The 20,721-nt window shown below is 55.0% G+C and overlaps 2 protein-coding genes across 6 annotated transcripts in view; one reads left to right on the top strand and one right to left on the bottom strand.

Moving 5' to 3' along the window:
* RARG (retinoic acid receptor gamma) overlaps window positions 1-9,766 on the bottom strand; it is a 20,350-nt gene extending 10,584 nt beyond the window's left edge. The window contains exons 1-3 of one of the 2 annotated variants that reach the window (XM_087442326.1): window positions 9,600-9,766; window positions 8,761-8,824; window positions 5,206-5,537 (exon numbers count right to left, since the gene is read on the bottom strand). In XM_087442326.1, coding sequence (XP_087298452.1) covers window positions 5,206-5,389 — 184 coding nt within the window. In that variant the 5' untranslated portion in view covers window positions 5,390-5,537; window positions 8,761-8,824; window positions 9,600-9,766. The remainder of the gene's footprint in view (window positions 1-5,205; window positions 5,538-8,760; window positions 8,825-9,599) is intronic. The other variant, XM_004429098.3, reaches the window with a different exon arrangement.
* LOC147914716 (uncharacterized) lies at window positions 2,904-20,721 on the top strand. 4 transcript variants are annotated; one of them, XR_015554939.1, is made up of 2 exons: window positions 2,904-3,103; window positions 19,817-20,721. XR_015554939.1 is itself a non-coding variant. In XM_087442328.1 (2 exons), the coding sequence occupies exon 1, from the start codon at window positions 17,526-17,528 to the stop codon at window positions 18,039-18,041; it is 516 nt and encodes a 171-aa protein (XP_087298454.1). In that variant the 5' UTR covers window positions 16,487-17,525; the 3' UTR covers window positions 18,042-18,343; window positions 19,817-20,721. The 4 variants fall into 4 exon arrangements, 1 of the variants encoding a protein (XP_087298454.1); XR_015554940.1 differs by lacking the exon at window positions 2,904-3,103 and adding an exon at window positions 6,669-6,874; XR_015554941.1 differs by lacking the exon at window positions 2,904-3,103 and adding an exon at window positions 10,058-10,100.

The raw sequence follows: 20,721 nt of genomic DNA, 5'->3' as shown, positions 1-20,721 counted from the left end.
TCCACTGCCTCTCTCAAGGACCCTTCCTCCAACCTCACTTCACTTTTAGAGCCCCAAACTACCATCCCAAACTGCCCGCCAGTGCCAACTGCGCCTCTGCCGAAAGGGCCCTCCTGAGTGCCAACTCCTCTCCCCCCGAATTGCTACCGTGCCAACTGCCCCAAAGTGCCAAGTGCCCCTCTCGGCAATAACTGCGAGTCCGCTCATTAGCTGTTCTCAGAGCATTGTCTCCCCACCACTGGCAACAACCGCCCCCTCTCCCCTTCAGTGCCACACTCGGTGCCCTGCAGATCTTCAGGGCCGCCTCCCTGTTCCCTCGGTTGCCCCTTCCGGGCACCGAGCGCCCTCGCCCGGCAGAGACGGGGCTGAGGGGGGCGGGGGCTTGGCCACGTCAAGAGTTTGCCCTCGCCGGGCCGGGCCGACTCGGGGACCCTGGCCCCGGGACAGCGCCAGCGGCGGCGACTCCCGGAAACCGCCCCCTCCCCCGCGCCCCGCCCGCCGCCCGCCCGGCCGCCCGGCGGGCTGGCCCAGCCGGCTCTGTCAGCGCCGCTCACACGGGGAGCGCCGGGGGAGCGGGAGCGCCGCCTGGCCCGGCCCCTTCCCCCGCCTGGCGGCTGCGGCCGGGCCAGGGCGGGGCGCGCTTTTCTAAGAATCTGTTGTACCGGGTGGGGGGCGCACTGGGGTGCTGCAGGAGTGGGGCGCCAGTTTGGAAGAATAAAGAGCAGGAAGGGGTGCCAGAGTAGGCGCGGAGGAGGGGCCGGGTGGCTGCCGGGGACTGCGGGGGGGGGGGCGGGGCAGGGCTGGAAGGAGGGCTTGGTTTGCGGATTGGGGGGCGCGGGGTGGCAGGGCTGACTGGGGGGCTTGAAGCAGGGATGAAGAGGGAATGCAGTGCTCCTTCCAACCCAGCATGAGCTCCCTGCTCTTTCCCCAAACCCCACATACCCCATTTCTGAATCCAGCCATCTCCCCTGCTCCAAAAAGAGGGTGACAGATTTCTGAATCAGAATCTGGCCAGTGGCAAAAAATCAATTAAGTGCAAAATGGGGAGTACCCCCAAAACAAGGGAGAAAGAGCCCTGATTAGTCAACTCCAGGCTGTCAGTCCCCCCCACCCTTCCCCCTCCGAAATCTGAAAGGTCCCAATTAAGTCAGGCCTGCCTGGTTGGTAATTAGAACCAGAAGTGGCCAGGCCACAGGGAGGGGGGTTGGGAGTGGGGCACAGGAGGAGTGGGGGGAGGGCTCCAGGAAGTCATGAGTCCTCAATAGCCCCCCTTTCTCTTCACCAGATGCACCCCACTCCTCATCACCCCATCTGTGTGTGCTTCCCAGGCACTGCAGGGAGAGAAGCCTTAGAAGGGACCAGGCATTAGGGTGTCAGGCCCACCCTTCCCATCAACCCCAACCCCCCATTCTAGACAGTCTTAGTACAGTCTTGAGAAGAAGGTAAGAGGATGGGGGAATCTAGTGCCCCCTCTTTTCCCCCAAAGTCCCCCCAGCCCTTATTGCAGCAATTAGACCCATTAGCCTTCTAGCATTTCATGGGAACCAGATGTTCTCCACCAGCCTGGTGGGAGTATGAGGGGGGGCAGCTGCCTGACTCACCCCCTTCCCTATGGTCTCCACCACCACCGCGCACCCCTCCCAGCTAGATCCCCGCAAAGGAACAGCCCCAGAGGCAAAGAGAAGTGTACCCCTCCCCCACTAACGAGGCCATTAGCGCTCAGTCTTCCATGGTCACCCCTCAGAGCCTCTACCACCCTGGCAAGGATGAGTCTGGCCAACAAGGGACTGTGGTGGGAAGGACAGCTAACTCCTTAGGCACCGCTTCTTTCCCCATCCTGCCACCTTCTGGATGGGGCTTGAGGATGACTGGGTCTGAATTCCTCACGCTAAATTCTCCTTTTCTTCCAAAACCTTCCCTCAAAAAACTGAAGAGGGGGCATTTCAAAGCAAATAAGGCCCCGCCCCAGGGTAAGTCCCTACTTGGGAGTCCCACCTGAAGGGCAGTGGGAGGGGACTCTGGAGGAGGGGGCAACAGAAGTGGGGTGGGGGGAATAGGGAGGTGTGAATGAGGGCCGGGGCCCAAAGCAGGGATGTGAGGAGCGCTGGGCAGGATGGGGGCTGGGACCGAGTAGGGGGCCAGAAGAGGGGGGTGCAGCCTGGGCCCCAGCGGCGGCGGCTTGCCCGGCTCCCCCCGCCGGAGAGGTTTCCTGTTGCAATCAAAGCCCCGTTTGTGTCGGCCTGGAGCTGGAGCCCGAGCCTGAGCAGGAGAGACTGGGGAGGGGAGGGGAAGGAGGCAGCGGGCTGGGGTTTTTTCCTGGAGGAGGCCTCGCTGCCGCCTGCTCGCCACCCTTACCCGCCAGCTTCTTCTTGCCTCTCCCAGCGGCTAGGCTCCTTTTGTGTCTGCGCCTTTTGGCCAAGGTAGTTCTCTCATCTTGTTTAGGTCTCTGAGTCTCTCTTTTTCAGCTTCTTTTAAGTAGAACTCTTTTTCTTCCTATGCCTTTCAGCCTGCCCTCAGTTTTTCCATGTGACTTAGTGTGGTGCAGTCTGGGATCCTTGCCCCAGGGACACTGTCACCAAGTTCAAAGGACAAACTGGGCCAGGTCCTCAGGACCACAGGTATCTCAAGAGGAGGAGGAGGGCAAGGCTTCCCTTCCCTCCCATCACACTCTGTTCCCTGTAGTCTTGATAAAGCAAACATACAACACACCAGTGTTCACAAACACAGAGATACACAGGGACACAGCCACCAAGGTTTCATGCACGTATGAGCACGCACACATGCATGCGCACACACACACAGCACACCCCTCTGCTTTCCCATGCACACAGGCCTGTGCTTGCCTCGGCAGCACATGCTCCCCTTCCTTCTCCCCTCCTCCACCACATGGCTCTGAGATACCTGCCTTTCCCACTCAGCCCCCTGGAGAACCCCAAGAGGTGGAGCAAGACTTCCCTTCTCAACAAGGATGCCTCCAAGGTGCTAGGGAGCCAGCAGGAGGATCCACGAGCCAGCCCCCAGGAGAAGTTCCAGACTCCTTGACGGACCACCCTCCTCCCACAGACTAAGAGAGAGAAGATGAAGAGACAGACACAGATTCAAAGTGAGTGTGGCTTTGGCATCAGACTTAGGCCTCCACTCTCTCTCCATTAGATGGCCCCAACTGAAAAGGGACACAGGTCAGAGAAATGAGAGCCTACACTCGGTCACCCTTCAGCTGTTCTGCCACTGTGGGAGGTTTCCCAGACTCCAGGATCCCCTACTGTCCCCTCTGCCTCCCTCTCATTTACCACTGGGCACTGCATGCCCCACTCTGGACCCAAGCAAGCTGTCTGGACCCAAGCCTTCCCCTCCTCCCCACCCCACCGCCACCTCTCTGCCCAGGCCTGTCCCCCGCTGCCAGCCACACCCTCCCCAGCTACCTGCCCTGGTTCTGGCTCCTCCCTTGGATTTCTCCTTTCAGCCCTCCTCCTTCAGGGCAGCCTTTGGCGATAGAGCCCAGTCTGACCCCTTCCCCTACCTTGATCTCACTTTGAACCCTGACCTTGATCTCAATGTGTCCAGGGCACAGGGGCACAAGGAGAACTTCACTGGGGACTGGCTACTAGCTCTAAGCACTTTCCCCACTACCATTCTCCTTCTCCTTTCTCCCCATGAACAGGGAAAATGAAGTCCCAAGGGACTGGGTTGTATGGTTCTCTGCAAGAAGTGCATTCATGAGGGGAGGGTGGTTCCCTCCCACCTCCTGAGGCCCTGGGACAGATTCATGGGGTGTAAATGAGGTAGGGGAAGCCCAGCTGAGGTTTCCAGAAAGGGGGGCTTTGTGCTCTCTTGCTCACCTGCATGCCACCCAAATAACCCCTGTTGGACTACAGACATGCCACCGGCAGGCCCCACCAAACACCAGACACACCGTCAGCAGCCCTATTAAATACCACCTCACTCCTCACACTGACTCTTTGTTACACACACTGGAATTCTGAATGTGAGCAGAGTCTCAGGGACACGCTATACACGCACAACTGCATATGGTCTTCGCGCACACACACACACACACACACACACACATGCTGTCTCCAGATGAGCACACTCTTTCCAGTAGAGCTGCCAGCCCCGTCTAGTCACCCCTCTACACATACACACAACCCTCCGAGTGCCCCCTCCTGAAGGCAGGGCCCCTCCTCTCCCACCTCTCTCTCTGAGCTTGTGGAGCTTTAAGGATGTGTCTTTATCTTTCTGTCTTGTCTTCTCCATCTTTGTTTCTCTCTCTCTGGAATGGCCCTCTTTCTGTCTCTCCTCCCATCACCTCCCCTTCTTTCCAGGTGAGGCCTTCACTACACCAGCTCACATGCTGACCCTTCAGCCCACAGCCCAGCATCCCAGCCCTCCTGCTCATGGGCACCTATGCCTCTAATGGCCTGGTCAGGAAGGACAACTACCAAGTGGGAGGAGAGGGGGTTGACGGGGAATAGGAGAGGCCTAAGGCTTGCCTGCTGTCAGCACTCAAGAGCTTAACCCAAAGAGGGCAGGCCTGAGGGACAAGTAGGGATCTGCACAGCATGTGGGCACTATGCCAGACCTAGGGGGAGGGGAGGAGTCCAGAACCCACATGGCTGGAGGAGAGGATGCTTCTGGAACACCCCCTCCACCTCCCTGGATTACTTATGGTACAGAAGCCACCTCCTTGCAGCTGTTACCAACCCCCCAGAACCAACAGGAGAGTTTGCCGACCCCACACATCTTTGGGCACCTGACACTAGATTCCTTTCCTCTTTTTGCAGCCTCTCTCTAATTCAGAACAATTTCACCTCTTGATCACAGAGTCAGCTGATTGGCCTCCCAGACTCCTCCACTTCCCAGCCTGGCTCCTGCACCCCTCACTGCATGCAGGCAGCAGCCTCAGACTTCACCAGACCCACCCTTGGCTGCCCATACCAAGGTGTTCTCCCCTGTTGGTTGACTCATTCAGGAGGCAATTTTAGACCCCTAAATGTTAGGCATGCCCCTTTCCCATCCTATTTGAGCAGGAGAACTCTCATTTGCAAATACTTCCATCAGCTCCACCTCCAAACCCCTCCTCCCCACCGCTGTCACCTGCTCCATTAGCTCAAACCCTAACTGGGATGCCAATTTTCTATATCCCTCATCCTCCACATGCCCTCCTGTTTCCACTTGCCCTCATCCCCCAAGGTCCCTGAAACTCACACAGAGAGGCCATCTCCTTGGGGAGGTCAGGCTGGCCCAGGCCCCGGAAGCTAGGGCTCAGCATCTCGAAAGGTGGAGACCCCCTGAGTGCCCCTGGGAAGGCGAAGGGGAAGCCAGCCCCTGGGTAGCCAGATCCAGGCCCCAGGGCACCAGCCGCAAAAAGTCGCTCCTTATTGGTGGCCATGGCAGCTGCGGTGTGGGAGGCTGAATCTCCGGGGGTGTGCAGTGGGCGGGGGAGGTCTTCAGCCACAGCCCCCGCCCATGCCCACTGCCCTGGCCTGGGAGGCTCCGTGCCCGCCCTTCCTGGCCTGCCCACAGGGTCTCCAAAAGTCCTAGAGAGAAAGAGAGGAAAAGGAGGGATTAGAGAATGATCACTCTGAGGTCCCAAGCCCCATGGCCCTCTCTCAGTTGGAGTCTTCCCTCCGCGCTGCTGGGGTTTGTCCTGCCCTGGCTCAGGGCCTCTACCACACGGTAGAGGAGGCAGGGCAGGTACTTATGCAAACTCAGAGGAACTTTCCAGGGAAGGGTAAGCTGAGTTTCCAAGGTGAATGATGCTCTGAGGACTCCTGGAAGAGGGGACTCCTAAGCTGAGAGGTGACCATTAAGCACCACAACTGGGCTAGACACTTGATTGGACCCTCACATCAATCCTGTGAAGTAGGAATTACGATGCCCATTTCACAGATGAGGAGGCTGAGGTTAAGTGACTGGCTTAAGGTCACATGGCTATAAGTGGTAGAGCCAAGATTCAAACTCTCTACCACCCTGGAGAAAGCAAACATACCTCTGTTATAGCTTTGGGGCCCTACACCTCTCTGGAGAGAAGAATGGTGCAAGGTTAGCAACACGTACCAGAGCCAGAGACCTGAACTGATCCCCACTGCTGGCTAGCTGTGGGACCTTGGGTGTGTACCTAATCTCTCTGTGCCTCAGTTTCCTCATTTGTCCGTTGGGAATAATAATAGGGCCCACTTCATAAGGTTGTTGGAGGATTAAATAATGTGACATGTAACGTGTTTGGAATAATGGAGGGCACGTAAGAAAATGCTATGTAGGTGTCTCATATTATTTCTCTTTGTACGTTCTCTTCCTCCATACCTCTCCTTGAATTAGCATTTCCTTCTCTCTCGGTCTTCCTCAATACTCCCTCTTCCAGCTCCCCCTCCCATTTCTTTCTCTGTCTCCAATGATCGCTCACTCCCTAACCTCTCTTGCACCCTGTCCTTCAAATCCACAGATGCGGGCCAGGTGCGATGGCAGGGAGCTCCTCACCTTGTCCTCAGCTTACTTTGCTTCTCCATCTCCTTTTCTCTCTCTTCTCTGGGTCCTCTGTTTCTAGGAAGCACTCCCTGCACCCACCCCTCCCTCAAATGTAGCCTGCCCCTGCAACCTGAGCCCCTGGAAGGGTGGGGAGGGGGAGAGGAAATGGGAAGCCTAGGGCCAGGCAGGTGGTTCCTCTCTTGGTGCTCTGACAAGGGAAAGCTTGACGTTCCCTGGAGCCCCAAAACCATCCACCTCTCTAGAGAGTTAGGGGCTGGGGAAGGAGAGTCACCCCAGCCTGGGTACCTCTTCTACCAGCCGGAACCATACTGGACTGAGATGAAGAAGGGCGGAGAAGGACCAAGAGAGAGTGAAACACATAGAGACCACAGGGTGGGCAGGCCCAGAGGTAGGTGATGGGTATTTCTGCCTCTCTTGCCATCAATCTTTGCTTCTAGGATCAATATCTCTCCATTTTTGTACTTCTGCTTTTTTTCTTTCTTTCTTTTCTATCTCTCATCTACCTTGGCCTTCAAGCTCCTGAGTGTAAATTGTCTTGGAGGTTACAGGAACTCAGACCCCAACACCACCACCCTTCACTCAGTCCCACTGCATGAAGCAGCTCCTGCCCCTCACTAGCACCCCCATATCCCAGGCACTCTCAGACTCTTCAGCCCAGTGTCTCCTCAGGCCCTAAAAGTTTGAGCTCCAAGCCCCCTGAGTCCCTCTCCTTTTCCTTCCCCTACTCCCTGAAGCCCTCATCCCTGGTTAAGCCCTGGTGGAGCCAGGAGTTCGGGCCCCTGAGGCCCCTGGGCCATAGCTCAACAGGCTGGGCCACATTCCAGGTAGATTAACCCCTCCAGTGCCAAGGGTGAGAAGCTACTAGAGGTCCCCCCGCCCCATCTTCCCCAGACTGGCTGAGACTGGGAACTGGCTCTGTGCTCCAGAACTCATTGTCTTTGCTTCTCATCTTCAGGTGGGAAATAGAGCCCTGAGGGTGGGGCAGGAGGACTGGGGGGCGGGATTCCCACAGAGGGATGCTCAGACTCCTGGTCCTAACTGAAGAATGAAGCTGTGAATGAGCAAAGTGTCGACAGCCCAGCTGTCCCTGGCCTTCCTCCTATTTTGCCTCAGAGAAGGGACTTGAGAGTTGAGTGAAGAGGAGACAGAGATTCATCCCATTTCTGAGCCTTGGTTTCTCTGCCTTGGCTGGGAAGGAAAGGGGAGGGTCTTAAGTCCATGGTGGAGGAAGGGACCAAGGAATTGTAGACAGTGGTACAGGGAGTAAAAGGAAATCCTAAACTAGGGACCCAGATGCCTTGGTTCTTTGGGGGACCTGTAGAAGGCAGAGAACACTTCTCTCCTCACAAGATGCCACCTCAGACGAAGAGGGGCCTGACTAGGGGAAAGGGGCCCTTACAAAGCTGCTTCTCTTAGAGCTGAGGTGGAGTTGAGGGGAGGGCATGGATGAAGGGGGCTGCCGGATGGAGGGGGGGTGTCTCCCTGTCGTCCTGCCCGCTCCAGAGCCTGGAACAAAGCTGCTCTTGTCGGCCGCTCTCCACCCGCTGCCCCCCTCCCCTCTGTATAAACACGACCACCTTTTTCCATGACCCCATCCCCAGCCTGGGCGGGGAACCCAGGCATCCTCTGCTCTAGCCTGGGCCCCCAGCCTGCTCCCCAGGAGGCAGTGGTGGGCCCGGTTGGTTTCCCTGGCCTTGTGCCATCCTTGGGGGAGTCCAGACCCTTGAGTCTCCACCTCTCATCCCCAGGTGCCCTCCCTCCACCCCACTGGCCCCAGGGAGGGGCAGTGCCCAGGAGGCAGGCAGGCAGGCAATGCCAGTGGAATGTGTGTGGGCATTGGAGGGCACGGGCAGGGTGGGGCAGAGGGGGGAACTGGAGGTGCCAGTTAGGTGGCTTTCTGAGCCAGGGGTGGGGGTGTGCCAGGGTGGGGGGTGTGCCCTGTGCTGCCTACCAGGTTGTAAGCCACAGCATGTGTGTGCATGTGTGTGTGTGTGTGTGTGTGTCTATTTGGGATACCCAAGCTCCAGGCACCCTGCACACACAGCCCCCTCCCCTGTCCTCTCTCTTCTTGCCGCAAGGATATGGGACACTGCCTGTGGTCCTCAACCCCACTCAGCATCTGAGGAGTGAAAGAAAGGGCAGGAACCTCAGACTTCAGGACCAGGATTGCAGCTGCCCTGGTTGTGGGTACTGACGGGGCACAGTCATCTCAGCTTCTTAGCCTACAGACCCCTTCTCAGGCTCAACTGCCCCCTTAACCCTGTGCATTCTTACCCTCTGGCCACCTGCAGAGACTCCCTCCTACATCCTGGGTCAGGTTGAGGGGACTGGGCTGTAACTGCTCAAGACAGAGAGGCATGTCAGTGGGGCTCTGGACTAGGACTCCTGGGTCCCTGCCCCAGTCTTCCTGCTCTTCCTTTGTTCCATTTGGGCTCCCCTCAAGAATACTCTGGAGGACATCCCCCCCCACCCTCTGGCCTTGGCTGAGGGAGCCAAGACTCACAGGATGGCTGGGGATGTGGGAGAGGGAATCCTAACCTGTGCTTCCTCGGAACCTTGCAGAACCCGGTCCTATCCACTTGTCTCTCCAGAACCCTAGACCCAGAGGGCCAGGATCACTTGCTCTGGACCCTTTCCTTGCCCTTCTGATGACCAAGCTGTGCCATTCCACTGGGAAGGAGGAACTTGGACCAGTTTGGACCAAACACCCACCCCACAGACTCCTCAGGGGTAGCCTGCGGGATGGCAAGCGTGGTCTTTCCCCGCGGGAGAGAACCCTGTCTTCCCTCACACCCCAAGCACCAAAGCAGAATAGAAACCCCCTGGCTAAAGACTCCTCCCCAAATGCTCTCCCCCACTACTCACCGAAATGAAAGGTCGAGAAAGCCCAGCCCAGCCCCAGCCTTCTAAAACCTTCCCCATCCCTTCCCACATCAGGGCTGACCCCCAAGTCCGGGCAGGAAGCCCCCTCGAACCCTGCGCACAGCCTGGCCAGCCCTGGGAGGGACCGAGCCGCCGGCTCGTCGGCGCCCCCGCCCCCAGCCCACCTCACCGGAGGACCCAGGCGTCCGCGGGCGGGCGGGCCGGCGAGCCTGCTTCCCCGCCTGACTCACCTGGAGGGGGAGGGAGGGGGAAGGGAGGCCGCGGAGCCCCGAGGTCCCGGCGTCGGGCGGTCGCGGGGATGGAGCGTCGTCGTGTCAGGGGCTCGCTGTTAGGGGGGGCTCGGGGGGGGGGCACGGGCTCTAGGCTGGGACTGTCCCGGGGCCTCTCGGAGCCCGCCCGCCCACGTGACCGCCCCAAAATATCCGACACATTTTCTCCCAAACCGCACACTGACTCTGCAGGCGGGGACACGGAAAATATTTTCTTTCTTTTTCTCCCTCCCCACCCCCCCACCTCCCTCCCAGCCCGGCTCCCTCCTCCCCCTCCCGCCCTCGCTCCTCCCTCCCCTGCCGCCTGCCCCTGCCCGGCTCCCTCCTCGGTGCCCTGGGGCTGGGGGGCAAGGGGGAGGGGTACTGGGCGGGGCGGCCCAGGACGCCTGGGTCTCTGCCCCTCCCATTTGCTGGGCTTCCGTGGCTCCATCCCCGGGAGGCCGGGCAAGGCTGGCAGAAGAGGTCAGTGTCCTGGGCCCATGATGCCACCCTTTCTCTCTGGCACTTTTCCCTTCCTGCCATTTAGGGGGGCTGGTTGAGTTCTCCGACCAGGCTGTGGTTTAGTGACGCCAGTCTCTGGTACCTCCCCAGGGTAGGCAATGGGGGCTGTATCCACGTCCTCCCAGGGGGAGAGTGATGGGGCTGGGGTATGACAGAGCAGATGCCACTGTCTTTGCCCTTTGCTTAGCCTTCACCTGCAGGTCAAAGTAGTCTCTACTTCCCCTGGCCTACCCCAGATGGTCTTTTCGTCCCAGGAGCAAACTGATTTAACCTGTGGGGGTTGTGGGGGTGCTGAGGGCCCACTCAAAGACCTCCTCCCTCTCACTCTGCTTTGAATAAGCTCCGGAGTTAGGGCGCCTGAGTCCCCGGCTGCCAATGTTGTCCCCACCTTTAGGCTTGGATCTGGAGGGGAAGAGGCTGGGGAGGAGGGCAGGAGGAACTGTAGCTGAGTGGGAGGAGCCTTGGGCTGGGTGTGAGAGAGAAAGCCCAAGCAGAGGGTGTGCTCTGCCTTTAACCAGCGCCTGCCTGCCTGCCTGGTAGATGCACCACGAATGTTGTTTGACTGTGTGTGTGTGTGTGTGTGTGTGTGTGTGTGTGTGCGCGCGCGCGCGCGCGCGCGCGCGCGCGCGCCTGCCCAGAGTTGGTGTCAGTGTCTGATGGGGACATTCTCTGACTTCAACACGAACACCACAGATTCTCACCCCGAGAGTGACAACTCAGGGGTTTCAGTCTCCGTTCGACTGAGGACAGAGTGAGAGAAAAGAAGGGGTCTGAGCTCTGTGTATGGACCCTAAACACTTCGGCAGGATTAGGGGTGGGAGTGAGAACGTGGGAGCTGCAGTGGGCTGGGGGAGGCTGCAGAGACGAACCCAAAGGATCTTCCCCAGCAACTATCCCAGGGTGGTCAGCACTGGGGACGTGAACTCCTGGTCATGTCACATTTTCCGTTCTGGAATTAGTCTGCGCTGTCCTTGCTGCCACTCTGGGGGCCAGGTGTCCTCCCTCCTGGAAAGGCCACTTTTTTTTTGCCATTTCAAAAAAATTTTATTTTAAATTTTAGGATTTTTTTCCAGTTTTACTGAGATATAATTGACATATAATATTGTATTCATTTAAGGTGTACAATATAATGGTTTGATATATATATATTGCAAAATGATTACCACAATAAGTTTAATTAACATCCATCTCCTCACACAGTTACAAATTTTTTTTCCTGTGATGAGAACTTTTAAGATTTACTCATTTAGCAAAAGGTCACTTTCTGTAGGCAGAGTCAGGTGAAGGAAAGGGGGAAAAAAGGGGTATGTTGTGGCTCTCTCAGGAACAGGAGATGTCAATGGGGGTGCAGACAAGGCCCTCCCTTTCACTCCAGGGGTAGGAAGAGCTGAGAATAGGTACTCCAGGGTCCCGTCCCCAAGTGGCCTGGCTGCTGTTGACTTTTCTTGGTTACCCTGGGAGCAGCTCTCAGCAGTGTAGGAGGAGCGGGTGTTGGGGAGTAGGACCCAGGCGTCCAGGCTGGGGTGAGATGGCGCCCATCCTGTGTGGCAGGGATCCTGCCAGGAGGCTGCAAAGTTACCCCCTCTGGCCCTGGGGTGGTGGCTGGTGGAAGGAGGGAGGGCCCAGCTGCGGTTTGTGAATGTGGCCCCAATTCCCCCTCCCCCTCCCAGCACATCTGTACTTGGTTTACAGTGAATGAGTCTCCTGTCCTCATGAACTAGGCGAGGGCACCACGCCCTCCCTGGCCCCTGGCCGGGCATCCTGACACAGAACCAAGCACCACCCCCGTGACGCTCTCCCTGCTGGGTATCTCCTCTCTCAACTCTTCCTCTTCTTCTTAGAGGGGCTCAGGGGCTGGTCCCCAGGCCAAGTGCTAGAGCTCTAAGACTGTGCAGCTGGCGTAGCAAATGGGGACAAGGTAGCTAGAGTGGGGACAGAACACTGTTAGTAGCCTGGAAAGAAAGAGCATGTCTAGAATTCCATCTGTGTCTATCCTCCTCTTTGTCTTGGTTTGTCTGTCTGCCTCTGGCTTTGTCTCTGGTGGGTGTTTGTCCATCCGTCGGTCTTGGTAACTGTGGCTCCACCCTTCTGGCAGCCTCCCCAGTCCCCAGCCAACGACAGGAGCCAGGGGGCGATGCCCAGGAAGACCCGCCCTGTGCCAGCCCTTCCCCTCGGGATTGCGGTGCCTCGACCCCCGCCCCCCCCGCCCCCGCCCCTGCCCCTCCCCAAGACCCAGTGACTGGGGTCTGTCCCCTGCAGCAGTTCAGAAGTCACATCAAACTGCCGAAGCAAATTGGGGAGTAGGGGAGTGGGGTATTGTGAGGGGTTCCAACTGTTTGTCTCTGTCTTGCAATGGAGCCAGTCTTCTGTTCAGGGGTTCCAGGAGGAGGCTTGGGAGGAGGGCCTCCCACTCTGGAGACTGGTGGAGAGAGCTCCCTCATTTCTCTTTCTATTGGGTTTGCTCTGTTTGTGGCTGCTCCACTCGGTCACCCTGGCAACTTGGAGAAATGATATCTTGGGGGCCCTAGGACCAGGCTTCCTTTGCTTCCTTCATCACAAAGACCAAAAAGTAGAAATTTTAAGGAGAAGAAAAGGATCCAGACATCTGTCCTACCTGCCCTGCCTTTGCTATATTGCCTCACGCCTAATTTTCACCCTTACCCCCTCCCCCGCAGCATCAGGACACTGAATAGGTAACTTTCCCATGCCGAGTCTGGTGCTGGGGGGAATGTCCTATGCTACGCTCAGAGGTGGCTGGCAGATGTCTGTGGGAGGTGGGGGAAGCTATGTTACAACCCCCAAGGACATCATTAAGGCACGGAAGTGCCATCGGGGCTTGGAGACCAGGGCACCCAGGGAGAGTGATGAAAACATGTTTTGTACAACACGTGTCTTCTCCTTTCCCTTCCTCCCCTCCTATCCCACCTCCTCCCCAAGGCCTGCTCTGTGCCAAGGCTGGTGCCAGCCCTGCCCTAGGTCCTTGCTCAGTTCCACCCTTTGTACCAGGCCTATCCTGCTGCTTGCCAGTTTGTTGGCTCTCCTGCTGAAGGAGCTTGTGTGTGGGAGGTCCTTACCAGCCTCAGTCCTGCCCAGATCCCCACATAGAATGAGGCCTTGAATTTGAAACCCAGGATTTTAGGACTAGCCTCAACAACTCTGGGAATTTCTTCCCGGAACATGCACCCTTTATTAGTTCAACAAATCTTTATTAAGCATCCACTGTGTGCCAAGCACTGTGCTAAGCCCTGGGAATACCTAGGTATGGTTCCTGCACTTGCAGACTGAAAGTCTGATGGAGGAATCAGACGTGAACCAATAATCCAAAAAATTGCAAGTGATAACCAGTGTGGAGATGCGTAAGGTACTATGAGAATGGATAGTAGGATTTTCCTCCAGTCAAGCAGATCAGGAAAATCTTCTGGGAAAAAGTGAGGGGGAGAGTGGAAAGAAGGGAGGGTGGCAGAAGAGTGTGTAGAAAGGCCCTGGAATCAGGGTCCTGGCTCCCAGCCACCCTGCTCCCCTAGAAAGAAGAGAGACCCTCCATTCCTGCTCTGCACCTGGCTTTTGATATGCTCCAAGGGAGGGATGGGAAGTACCTCCTAATACCAAAGCAGGACACTGGGACACCTGGTGACCCTGCCCTGGAATATTTCTACCCATTCCTTCATCTCCTCCTCCAGAAAGAGAAACAGAGGCACCGATAGGGAAGAGGAATCCATAGGCTTAGGCCTGAGGTTATACGCAGAAAACAAGGCCCCACGTTGTTGGCAGATCCCTCAGGGTGAGGGATTCCTGCGTTTGCCCAGCTAGAGCCTCACCAGACAGAAAAGCCTTCTCCTCTGAGCTGTTGTACCACGCGCCCTCCCTCCTCTCCGATCCAGCCCTGACCTGTCCTACTCCCTGGAAGGAGGAGCATCTCTGTGTCCACAGTTGTGGAGTGTGGGTGAGGTGAGTGCTCCAGCTGTCTGCCAGGCACTGTGTGGGTGGGGTAGCCCTCAGTTTGTACAGAAGCTCCATCCAGGGGTTAGGGTTATCTCTCCTCTGTCCACTGGGGGGCTTCCAGTTCCTCCTGCCCAGACGCCAAGGTTCCAAGGTTCTAAACTTCTTCCTTTCTGAAGAAAAGGAATCCAGGGCCCTTTGGAGGAGGGTGCAGGCTTCTTTGTCGCTGTGGCTCCTCTGGAGCTGGCAAAGAGGTCCTGGGACCAATGGGGTTAAGTTCCAGCCCTGCTCTGACCCACTTTCCTCTCTGTGCCCACATCCCCTGGGGCCAGCGTGTTGGGTGGGGCCAGACTGGCACCCCCACACCCACACCTGGGACTTCCCTTGGATGGAAACTCCCAGAACGCTAGTGTCCTACCTCCCCTGCCAACTCCCACCAACTGCCTGGGATCTGTTCAGCTTTAATTGGATCTCCCTGTCTGCCAGCTCTCTACCGGACTGCATCTCCGCCTTAGCCCCAAGGGGCCCCGAGGATGTGGGCCCACGCTCTGGGCGCGTCTTTGATGTCTGGCTACCCCTTCTAGCACAGTCCTTTGAAGAGAAGATGTGGGGTTGGGGGGAGGGAGTTGGGAAGCTATCCTTTCTTGAGCACCTACTATTGTGCCAGGCATGTACATTACTCACCTAATCCACATAGCAGTCCAGAGAGGTAGCAATTATCACTCCCATTTCACAGGAGAGAAAGCTGAGAACCAGAAAGGTTAAGCGACTTGCCCAATATCACACAGCTAGGAAGTGGGGCAGAGCTAAGATGGGAACCCGGGTCTTGGTGGTCCTGAGCTCTCTTCACCACAGTAGGCTTCTGCCTCTTCCGCAGCTGCCCACCTCTCCACGGGATGAGAGATTTGGGAAGTTCAATTCAAGCCAATTCAGCAATATTTATGGAGCATCTGCTACAAATGCCGGCACTGATAGATGTCACAAATAGAGGAAAGGTGGCTGTCCTCCAGATCTGATGGAAAAGATAGGTGTATGGACTAGGAAGTATCTAACTTCAGCATAATGATCTGAATGAGGTGGTGTAGAGCAGAGAAACAAGTGGTACTTCTGTTCTCTCTTTCTGTACAGAGTATATATATATATATATATATATATTATGAACAGTGTACAGAATAAGCTGAATACCTATTTAACTGCCATCCAGGTCAAGAAATAGAGTATTTCCTGTACTCCAGAAGCTCCCATGTGTCCCTCCCATAATCCTCTCCTTCCCCTAGGAAGTAACCACCATCCTGACTTTTGTGATAATTATTTCCTTGTTTTTCTTTATAATTTTAGCACCTATGTATGCATCCCTAAACAATATGCTTAATTTTGCCTGTTTTTGAGGTTTATGTGAATGGAATGATACTGATTACTCTTTTGTGTCTTACTTATTTTGTTCAACTTCTTTGTTTGTGAGATATGTCCAAGTTGTTGCACATAGCTGTCCTTTTTAACTGTTGCATAGTATTCAGTTGCATAAATATACCACAATTTATTTTTTTATTCTACTGTTAGTGGATGTTTGAGTGGTTTTCAGTTTGGGATATCATAAACAATACTACTAAGAACATTCCTGTACATGTTTCCCAGAACATACATACAAGAGTTTTTCTAGGCTATAAAACTAAGAATCCAAGTGTATGTACAGGCAATCTCAATTTTATCAAATAAGACCAACTGTTTTCCAAAATGGTTGTACCGATTACACAGGAAGCAGAATATTCTAACCAGGGGCAGGCATAGGACCAAGACGACCCATCCATTTCTTGTCTAAATCCCTCCGTGGTTTTCCTTTTTCCTTGGAATAAGACCCAAGTCCCTGCTGTGGCTCCCAAGGCTCTGCCTTGCTCTCTACCTCTGCCATTATTTTGCTCTTTGCACTTGCTGTTCCCCCTCTCTGGAATGTTCTTCCACTAGATATCTCTGTGGCTCACTCCCTCACTTCCTTCAGGTCTTTGCTAAAATGTCACTTCTCAGTGGCACTTTCCCTGGTCACTGAATTTTATTTTTTTATTTTATTTTTTTTTTTGTGAGGACGATCAGCCCTGAGCTAACATCCATGCTAATCCTCCTCTTTTTGCTGAGGAAGACTGGCTCTGAGCTAACATCTATTGCCAATCCTCCTCCTTTTTTTTCCCCAAAGCCCCAGTAGATAGTTGTATGTCATAGTTGCACATCCTTCTAGTTGCTGTATGTGGGACGCGGCCTCAGCATGGCCAGAGAAGCGGTGCGTCAGTGCGCGCCCGGGATCCGAACCCGGGCCGCCAGTAGCGGAGCGCGCGCGCTTAACCACTAAGCCACGGGGCCGACCCTGGCCACTGAATTTTAGATTGCAGACTCCAGCACTCCTTATTCCCTTCCCAGCTTCATTTTTCTCCATGGCCCAGCCACCTGGGGTCTGCTCAGCCTCGGGCAGCTCTCCCCTGGTCTGCCAGGGCTTGACAGACTCTATCTCCCCCCAAACCCTTGAGGGCTGTTGTACCTGACTGTTTGGGGCCTGTCTAGCTGCCCCTTCTGATGGATCCACCTCTCTCGAGTCACTTTTATCACATCACCCTGTTGTGTTTGTAGACATTTTCATGCCGTGAACTAAGCTAATGTATCTGTTTGTTTACACCGTATCTGTTTGGTTTTGGTTCCCACCCGGCCCCACCATATTTATGGGCGCTCCATATGAGAGGACACTTAGCTGTCTTGTTCACCACCATAACCAGTGCCTGATGCACGATAGGCCCTCAAATAATAATTGTCCAGGCTGGTTTTCAGTCTCCCAGAGACAGCTGGGCACCCCCACACCCACAGCTGGGTTTTGCCCTACCTGGAAACTCCCAGAACCTAGGCATCCTCCCTCTGCTACCAGCTCCCACCAACATCCCTGGCTCAGTTTCGGAGCACTGCCGCTGCTGCTGCTACTGCTGCCGCCACTGCCGCTGCCGCTCCCTCCCTAACTCTCCTCTGGCCACCAGGGCTGGAGAGTGATGGGCAGGGGTCCTTATCCAGGCAGGTGTCAGGTGCCTGGAGCTCAGGAAATACTTTTGATGGAATAAAAGGGAAGACTTCAGAGATGATAGGACCTCACCAAGTGGAGTAAGGAGACAGTGCACTCCCGACAGAAGGAACAGTGTGGACAAAGGCCTGGAGGCATGAAAGTGCACATCATATTTGAAGAACGTGTCCTGGTCTGGTGCAGTTGGAGGGTTTCCAGTGGAGGGGAGGGCAGCAGGAGAGCATTGTCAGGCAGGCCTGCAAGGGGGGGCCACATGGGGAGGTCTGAGCTCCCTGCAGGCTCAGCAAGGCTCAGCAGTGTCTTAGGTTTAATCCTGCCCCCCAGAGTCCTCCCCTCCTACTCCACCCCTGCCCTCCCCTTCACCCAACCCCCAGCCTGGCCACTCCTGCAGCTGAATGGACTTCTCTCTGGGCCTACGCTTGGGGCCTCGGAACAAGAAGGCCACCCACCAACAGCCCCCTAAACCCTCTGGGCACGGCCCACCGGCTGCCTCTCCTTGTCTATCCTGTCCGCCCTCTGTCTGTGCCTGCCCCTGCCCTGGCTGTCCCCCTCCCACCTGCTCGGGCACTGCCTATCCCTCTTATGCAGCTACCTGCCCCTCCTGTCCCAGCCTCCCTGGCCCACCCTGCACCTGCTCCTGCCCTCCCTGCCCTGCCTGTCCTCCCTTGACTTGTCCCCACAGCTCCTGCATCCCATGCCCTGGTCCACAGGTGACCTGCTGCCACCCCTCACCTTGCCCCAATTACCCTTGCTCCAAGGGCCGAGCTGTCTGTCCGAGCTCCTGCTTGGGCTGCAGTGACAGCTGTGGCTGTGGCCGAGGGGATGCCTGGGGGCCCCCAGGCTCCACTGGCCGCCGCAGCTGCTGCTCCAGGGGACAACGCACCTCTCAGAGGCACTGTCTGATAGTCTAGGTGGCTGTTGCCCACCTGAGAGATTGTCAGTCTCCCGGAGCACTTCTGGAGCTGCTTCTTCAGGAGGGAGGCAGAAGCTCTGGGTGGAGTGAAGAGAGGGATCAGCTGGAGCCCTGGCCCAGGCAGGTAGAGGAAGCAGGCTGCTCAGAGCCCCCAGCCGCCCCCTCAGTCCTGGGGTGAGAGCGGGGCATCTGCTTTGAAGTTAATGTCTGGGCATGCTCCTGCTGGTTCCAGAACCTCCTGTTCTGCAACTTCTGGAATGGAAAGTGTTCTTCTCAGGGCCTCCTCCATGGCCGCTGAAGGTGAGCAAGTTGGCCATTTCCTCCCTCTAGTCAGCTTTCGCTGGAGACCCTTCTTGGCTCATCTTCTCTGCAGTTTGCATGGATAAGATGAATTCTTCGTCTAGAGGCAGTAGGGGATCCTTTGTCCAGGGGCCACTTCTGGCCCCTTGGACCTCCACCCATATCCCTGACTGACCCAAGAGTCTCTGGACCCCTTACCTCTCATCTTGAGTCAGGCAAAGAAGGCCAGTGGCTCTTGGACCAGAAGAGGAGGCTGAGCAGAAGGTTCCTGGCTCCTTCCTCCCCCTGGATATCATGACATCCTTCATGGTCCTTTCTTCTAGGAACCCTGTGCTCTCTGCCTGGATGTCTTGTCTTTCAAATCTCTGAGCACTCACCCAGATTCATGACCTCAATCTTCCAGCAATAATCCCATCTGTGACATCCATGCTTATCTGGCATGCGGGGGAGGGAAGCTGGGAACCCTTGACTCAGGCTCCCAATGATCCTATCCACACATAGCTAGTTGTGAGTCCCTTGTCCCTGAGGCTGGGACTAGGGTTTGGAGAAGCCACCAAGAGGAAGCTGGAAGTGAGAGACCCAAGTATCTGCCCAGGGCTGGATCCTAAGCTGAGAGCTCCTCAAGCCCTCCTCCACATTTCTCAAGTTCTCTGACACTATTCTCTTTCAGTCTTCTCTTTCTCATCTTCCTTCTCTGGGACCCTTTGCTCTTTCCTCTCTCCCTCTGTTTATCCTTGCTTTTGTCTTTCTATGTCACTCTCTCCATTTCTGTGTCCTTTTTTCTATCACTGGGACATTCTGCTTTCACCTAATTTGTGTCTCTACATCTGTTTTCCCCACTCTCGATACCTCTATTTCTTCCTCCTTCTCTTTCCCCTTCTAATCTAAAATCTGCTTAACATATATATCTTTTCTTTCTCCCTTCCCTGTCTCAATCCATGTCTTCATGTCTATTTTCTTCCTTGGTCTTTTGATCCACCTCATATCTCTCTGCTTTTCTGTCCTATTCTGCTGCTGGGTCCATTTCATTCGTGATCTCTTTCATTTCTGTTTCCTTTTCTGTCTTTGTCTCTTTTCCTGTCTTCTGTGTCTAGCTGTTTTCTCATTTCCCAGCTCTCTTTCTGCCTCCCCACCTCTGGCTTTCTCTCTCTCTCCCTGGGCCCTGCAGCTGCCTGCACACCAGGCCTGTGTGATGCCCGTCTCATTGCTGCCCAAGGGCCAGGACATTGAGCCCTCCAGTGTCTGTCTGTCCCATACACACTCCGTGCCCTGGAGTGAGTAAGGGCCGGACACAGCTACCAGAATAGTCCCTCCTTCCCCACCCACTCTCCAGGCCATCCATTCCTCCTCAGCTCTAAGCCCAAACCTTTTTAAAAATGATGCTTCTCCCAACTTCTTATTCTGAAAATTGGCAATACAAAAGAAAAAGAATTAAGCATTTATGCTGCCTGTCCTGTATAAATTATGTTTCAGGGTAGCCAAATAGGTCTGAGTGATGGAGAAAACATCTTATTTACAGAAGAATTCCAGCTAATGTGGAAGGAACATGGAATAAGAAAAATCACCACTTTTCAACCCCTAATGAAATAATTGACAAAGCAAGAGCCATCAATGGATAAAACAAAGGATGATGGCTGAGAACTTTACAATGGAGGAATCAAGCTGTCACCACCTGACCCCATTGATGAATCTTAGCCTCACTAAAAGGGTCACAAGCACACACAGTGTCCCTCCTGATGTGATGAATCTAAAGGACTCAGCACCACCTATGAAGGACTTGCCCAACAAAGCAACAAACAAAAAAACTGAACAGGATTCTGATCGAACCTCTAGAGCTAACCTCCATTTAATACTGGGGATGGAGGAACAAATTCAATGACACAACGAGGAAGTAAGAAGACACATCCAGAATGTGGGACATTCTACAGAAATCTGACCCAATTTCTTCAACTAGTCAATGGCTGTGGCGAAAAAGTGAGAGGAGACATAAAAAGACAACTACTCCATGGAACATGTGGACCTTGATGGTCCCTGATTTGGACAACCCAATTGTGAAAAGACATTTTCAGACAGTTGGGGACGTTTAATTATGGACTGGGTATTTATGATGCCAAGGAACCAGTGTTGATTTTGTTAGATGTAAAAATGGCTCTGGGATTGTATAAGAAAAGGTCCTTATTTCCTAGAGATGCAAACTGAAGTATGGAGTGAAGTGACATATTTAATTTTAAACATTTCAGCAAATAAAAAAGGACAGAAAGAAAGTAGAAAGAACAAAGTGAAAAAAATAAATATTGTTGAACTAAGTATATATAGGTTCACAGAACTAGGCTCTCTACCCTTGTGTAGGTTTGAACAGTTTCATAATAAAAGTTTTA

Source organism: Ceratotherium simum, chromosome 17 (genome assembly GCF_057802395.1).
Source record: "Ceratotherium simum simum isolate JZ-2026a chromosome 17, ASM5780239v1, whole genome shotgun sequence".
NCBI classification, from domain to species: domain Eukaryota; kingdom Metazoa; phylum Chordata; class Mammalia; order Perissodactyla; family Rhinocerotidae; genus Ceratotherium; species Ceratotherium simum.
The sequence above is the reverse complement of the archived record's forward strand: the minus strand, read 5'-3'. Positions and strand labels throughout refer to the sequence as shown.

Excerpts from the sequence above, each read along its gene's own strand:
- LOC147914716 (XM_087442328.1), top strand. The coding sequence starts at position 17,526 with ATGGACTTCTCTCTGGGCCTACGCTTGGGGCCTCGGAACAAGAAGGCC.